We start from the raw sequence: 6,000 nt of genomic DNA on the forward strand, positions 1-6,000 counted from the left end.
GAAGGGATCCTATTTTTGTAAGGAAAGGCTAGGGCCTCTGCTATGAACATGGGTGATTTGTTAGAATATGCTGTTGAGACTACCATTCAGATAATATTCAATATGAGGATTATTAGATTTGCCTCATGAATTCTGCCCAGTGGTCTTGAATGCAAAACAAGATTAATTTGAATATGTAGAGAAGAAAATAATCTTGGGATTGGTAAGAGGCTGACTTTTTAAAACAGGCTGATGGTGTCAATTGCAAATTTAAAATCTGTATATGCTACATAAATCTCCAATTGTGTACTAGATTAATGGTGGTACCTTGGGAAATTAGGTCAAAATAAGTGGACAAATTATGAATCATACATGATAACGATAATAAACAAGACATTTATTTTTGATATTCATTTGGGGGAAGGGAGAAAAGTCAGTTTGCTCTACCCAGTGATGGTCTTTCTGAAGGAGTCTCCATTCATTCTGTAAAATTGAATAGGTTGTTTAACCTCAGGGGATTTTATGCTGTTAATTCATAAAGAGAACTTCCTTTGATGAGAGTGGTTATAGGGTGAGCCTTTGTGAGCAGCTTCGCTGGTGCACAGCCAGACTCCCTCTCTGAGTGAAGCTTTTCCCACACTGGCCACACAGATAGGGTGTCTCTCCTGTGTGGATTTTGCCATGCAGGATACAATTCCCTCTGGTGTGGAAACTCTTCCTGCATTGTGCGCAGGCATACGGTTTCAGGCCTGTGTGGACTCTGATATGAACAATTAAGCTTCCTTTCTGACTGAAGGCTTTTCCACACTGATCACATCTATAAGGCTTCTCACCACTATGAACTCTTCTGTGAACAGCGAGGTTACTTTGATTCCTGAAGCTTCTCTGACAAATAGCACACTCATAGGGTTTCTGTCCAGTGTGGAGTCTTTCGTGAACGGCCAGACTACCTCGTTGACTAAAGCTTTTCCCACACTCCTTGCACTGATAAGGCTTCTCTCCTGTGTGTATTCGTTGATGTGTAACAAGATTGCCTTTGGCCCTAAAGCTTTTTCCACAGTGGGTACACTCAAAGGGCTTCTGACCAGTGTGGATTCTCTCATGTAACGTTAGACTACCCTTTTGCCTGAAGGATTTTCCACATTCCTGGCACTCATAGACCCTCTGTCTCACTCCAGGTGAATCTTCCTGTAGTGTCTTAGAATCTGGGGATTTTTGTTCCAGCTTCTCTCTTCTGAAAGAATTCTGGAAATCCCAGCTTGAGGATCCTGTGGCCTCAGAGTGATCATATTTGTGGTGGGCTTCTGTCATCACATCTGGTAAAATGAGAGGGAAGTCATGTAAGAGGCACCAATATGCTGAGTGAGAAGAACAGGGAAAAAAGAAACAATGCTTTGAGTGCTTATAATGTGCCAGATATTATACTATAAACTTTGCATAGATAATTTAATCCTGAAAACAATCTATTGCTACAGTTAAGAAAGTGAAAGTATAGGGAGGTTGTCAAAGATTGTGCAGCTAGGTAAGCATAGACTTGGGATTCAGGCATGCTCCGTAGCAGTGTACTGCCTCTAAATTTAGTTTAATTTAGCCTCCCAAATAGTATTGTGTATAGACATGGTTGTTTCCATTTTAAAGATAAGAAAACAGGCTCAGAAAAATTAAGAAAACTATATACGATCAAATTAGTGCCATACCCAAGTTCTGACACCAAAACAGGTGTGGATCCAGGTTGTGTAGGGCCTAAAGCTTTAAAATTTTGGATGGATTTCATCAAGAAACAGTATAAAAGTAGGGACAAGGCCTTGAAGAGACCAGTGTAAGGGAAAGATCCTGAACCTTGTTTCATTAGTTTCGTGAGAAATCCACTTCTGCTCTAGTCTGCTCTCCTAACAGTGGAGTAAGCTCCATGATATCAGAATATATGTAGCAGAATCCTTGGTACTTTACATCTATTAATTCTAATCCCTGCACCTGCAAGATAGAGCTTATTGTCCCATTTTACAGATGAAGAGGCTGGAGCACAAGAAAGTTAAATAACTTGTCTGATAACACAGATCAAGGCAGGGCTATCACAGAATCTGATCCAAGGAATTTTTCCCTTTAAAATCCATGCTATTTCAATCTGCTAAGATATGGTGGAACTGAAGTCTATTTTGGTTTGGAAGTTATTCTCAACACTTCCTATGCAGATATTGACAGTACTCTCCAGTATTGCCCTGCATATGAGGCTTCTACTGCACTTTAAATATGGGTCCATTCATCACTAATAATAGTTTTCTTGGAGTCATCCTAGGGAGATTTCAACTTGTTATTCAGTGATTGTGCTGAGATTTAAAACTGCTCATTCATTCTCTCAGAGACTACCTCCATATCAAGACTGTTGTGCTCTGTTTCTACTATTTCTAACTCCAGTTTGTAGGCTTTCCCTGTAATCCCTAGAAACGGTGAGCTCCACCAAAGGAACATCTTCTGTGCATCCTCAGCCTGTTGACTAGTGCTGACAACAGGGACACTGATTATTATGAGTTGAGGGCATCCCAGCAATCAACTGACTCACTGAAAAATGCTACATTCTGGGCATATCTTCCATGACAGTCCAGCAGAGTAGCTGTTGGAAATCCAAACATGTCCACTCCTGCTGTATGACCTTAATCACCACCTCTTCATATGATTCTTCCATGGGCTGTTCTTGAGTACCTGGGGAGGGAAAAACAAACAAACAAAAACAAAACAGAACAACAAAAACAAACAGGAAAGGACAGGAGAATTGATAAGTGAGGAGAATAAAGTCAACAGGAGCTCCAGTTTGGGGTATGAGTGAATGGAGGAAATCTTGATTGCCTGATGTAATGTCAGTCACCTACAATGTAACTGCAAAATGAGCCAAAAGGTACCATGACCACTTATAAATGAGTCCAGGAGGAAGCAGGAGGTGGGAAAGCAGAGAAGACATAAAGCAAACAAGTATCTCTTCTTGCCAGTGCCAAGATAATGGTCCATCCTATTTGTACCTTAGCTTAGCCTTAGCATGTGACTGGAATTGTCCACTTCCTTCCCCTGCCTAACAGCCTGCTATTCTATCCTCCAAGCCTCCAAAGGAATTCAGAATATAAAAAAAATTTCAGCCATCATGATTGATTCTATGATTGAAATGGCTCCAGCTCTCCTCTCCAGTCCCCTCTAGGTTATTAGGACAGAACAAGAGATTTCATATTTCCTTTTGGCACTTCTTAGGAGGCTCCAGATGCTTCAAGGTATGAGAATACCAGTTCTGAGGAACTATAAATACTTGCCAATTCTTGGAGGAAAAAAGACCTACTTCAGACTCCAAAACCAAGCCCAAGGCACACCGATTAGGGTAAGTAACTTGCCCCTATTCCCAGAGCCAGTAAGGAGTCAAGGTGAGGCAAAGGCTCAAATCCAAGACTTTTTGGATCCAAAGCCTATGTCCAGACAATTCTCTACTTTCTCGTCACTAAAAAGCTGGTGAGAATTCTTATAAAATGAAATAGAATGGAACAGAGCTTGACCAGACCTTACTATTCTTCCAGATCCTAGGAATCCTCGTGTTCCATATTATCCTTTTGTATTTTGGGGGGGGGGGATATTCTTATTTCAGGACCCTAATTACTGAATACTTACACTTTATTTATGCAGTGGTCCAATGTATAATCTTTGTTTCCCTCTACTACGTCCCATGAAAATGCTGGCCTCCTGATTTAATGAAATAGCAGTGTGATACTGCAATTCTTTGTTAACCCAAACACCTGGTCTTCTTGACAACTGCCCTTTCTGCTGCATGTTTTGATGACTGGAGAGGCATTTAAACTCTTTATTTGGAGGACTCAGTTCCAATTTGCAGTACAAGACACAGAGCGATGCCTTATCAGAGTGTCAGGACACTACAACACCGTTCACTTGGAAGTAGAAGGTGTTACTGCTCAACCACACATCCATCAAGAGTCAGTGGAAAGTATATAGGTACCTGCTACCTGAGGTTGGACTCTGTCTCTGGTTAGTCCAGCAAATAGTTTGGTCAGAACGTGTGGGCAGCACTTACAGCTGTGCCTCTCCACATGTTGTGAGATATTCAACAAGAAACAGCTCAGCTGCGTCTCAGGAACCTCCTTGATTAATAAAGGGAAGTTGTCGTATTTTTCTCCCTAGATTCCACAAATCTGAGGAATCAATTTCCGGAAGATTTTGGATAAAGTCACTTTATAGTAGAAAATATTGCTTTTCCTATCAGAAAGGCCATTATATCCTGTGGAAAGAGCTCAGAATTAGGCCATGAGAGACTTGGATTACCCTTCTCTCCCCTTAAATGACACTGGGCAAGTAACCAAACAGCCCTGACCCTATTTCCTCACTTACTAAATAGTCTGATAACACTGTATTATCAAGTAGCTCTTGGGAGAATAAAAGAACCAAATGTGAAGGGCCTCTGACATGACCTACAGGTTTAAGGCCTAAAGTTGAGAGTCCACAGCAGAGGACTAGGATTGTTGCTTTCTTGAGGGATAGTTTAAGGATTAGGAGATTCTGGGGAGGGGTGATTATTTTCTCTGCACACCTGAATCCACTTTGTCCTTTCCTATTCTCCACCCAACGAAGTTTGTCCTTTCTCCCTTTCACCCACCTCAGAGAGACTGCACTTTCTCCTGTGCGTCTTCTGAAACCCTCCCCGCGGGCCCCGGGGCACACCTGCCTGTGGTCTCCCCCTCCCGCGTCTCGGGGTGCAGGGCCTTGCTCCACACCCGGCCGTGCTGTCCGGCGGAGGGACCCCTGCTCCTACCGACAGACTCTCCCTTCCCGCCTCAGGTCTGCCCCCACCCCCAAACCCCCGGGCCGGCCCTGCGCGCTGGGCCTCAGCACCCCTTTCTCTGGTCCAGCTGGACCTTTTCCTGCGGGCCGCAGACCTCTCCCCACGCAGCTGGCTGCCCTGGGGAGTCCAAGCTGGCCAGGCCTACTCAAGGCCGCAGGGGGCTCAGGGACCGCGGCCTGCAGGCGGGGCCCAGCCTCGCTCGGGCGTACGGACCCGGCCGGCGGCCTCACTCACCGCAGCGGCGCGCGCCCGCAGACAGACAAAGGCCGACAACAAGCCCTCAGCAGCGCCGGCGCGAGCGGCCCGGACTACAACTCCCAGGAGGCTCCGCGTGAGCCTGAGCGGGGGCGGGCCGCACCTCGGCGGCCCCGGCTTCCCCGAGTACTGTGGGAAACGTAGTTCGGCGATGCGACCGGCCGCTCGGGCTCTGCGGGTCTTGGTGCGCGCTGTGCGCTCAGGTCCCTCCTGTTTGGCCCCGAGCCAGAGATGCTGACTTGTTCGCGGATGTAGAGCGGGGGCCGAGAGCACCAAACGGCCACTCAGATTAGCCAGGCGTGGGATGGCAGGTTGGTGAAGCCGTCCGCTGAGCCAGGACAGGGGGAATCCAGGGTTCTGAAGCGAAGTGTTGGGAAGAAATGAGTTGATAAAGCCTCGGGTGTTTAGGGGTTTTGCGTTGAGCCGCTGCATGAGCAGAGACTAAATCTGTAATTAGAGTTCTGAGACAAGGAGCAAATATTTCAAGTGAAGTCTGTGGGGAAAGAGGACTTGGAATATCACAGGAAAATTTCGAGAGCCTGGAGAGGAGAGCTATGCCCTACCGATCCCATCAGTAAGAATTTGCACTCTAAATGGGTAAGAGATCAGGTTTGGAATTGTCCTGAATTTGCTTTTTGGCTCCATCACAACAGTCTGGAGCCAACAAGCAAATTGACTAGCTACAGGATTCTGGACAGGCTTCTTACCTGGTGGAGAGCCCAGGATAGGCGCAGGTGACAGCTACAGGGGCCAGGTGAAGGCTTCTTGAAAGGGCCAGGGTCCAGGCCAGGCCACCCCGCTATCCTATGGCTTCAGAGCAAAGGCAGGTATGTGAGTGAACCCAGAAAAAAATCGTTCTGTATGTACTCCATGAATTATGGAGAGAAAACAGTATTTTCTAGGGTAATAAATTAGATTTTTTTCTTAACTGACTGTGT

The 6,000-nt window shown here is 45.6% G+C and overlaps 1 protein-coding gene across 4 annotated transcripts; it reads right to left on the minus strand.

Annotated features, from left to right (window-relative positions):
• Positions 1–355: 355 nt before the first annotated feature.
• ZNF32 (zinc finger protein 32) lies at positions 356–5,175 on the minus strand. Of its 4 annotated transcripts, XM_067710169.1 has the most exons (4): positions 5,042–5,074; positions 4,043–4,246; positions 2,540–2,679; positions 356–1,337 (listed from the first exon to the last, which is right to left on the minus strand). In XM_067710169.1, exons 3-4 carry the CDS (start codon positions 2,607–2,609, stop codon positions 544–546), a joined length of 864 nt encoding a protein of 287 aa, XP_067566270.1. In that variant the 5' UTR covers positions 2,610–2,679; positions 4,043–4,246; positions 5,042–5,074; the 3' UTR covers positions 356–543. The 4 variants fall into 4 exon arrangements, with proteins under 4 accessions (XP_067566270.1, XP_067566272.1, XP_067566268.1 ...); XM_067710171.1 differs by lacking the exon at positions 4,043–4,246 and having other exon boundaries at positions 356–1,295; positions 5,042–5,175; XM_067710167.1 differs by lacking the exon at positions 4,043–4,246 and having other exon boundaries at positions 5,042–5,175.
• Between the last annotated feature and the right edge of the window lie 825 nt (positions 5,176–6,000).

This window comes from Pseudorca crassidens, chromosome 16 (assembly GCF_039906515.1).
Source record: "Pseudorca crassidens isolate mPseCra1 chromosome 16, mPseCra1.hap1, whole genome shotgun sequence".
NCBI classification, from domain to species: domain Eukaryota; kingdom Metazoa; phylum Chordata; class Mammalia; order Artiodactyla; family Delphinidae; genus Pseudorca; species Pseudorca crassidens.

Bases quoted from the DNA above. Each gene is read 5' to 3' on its own strand.
- ZNF32 (XM_067710167.1), bottom strand. From the start codon at position 2,609: ATGTTTGGATTTCCAACAGCTACTCTGCTGGACTGTCATGGAAGATAT. The intron at 1,338-2,539 runs GTGAGTCAGTTG...CTTCTCACTCAG, and splicing joins CCAGAATGTAGCATTTTTCA to CATATTGGTGCCTCTTACAT.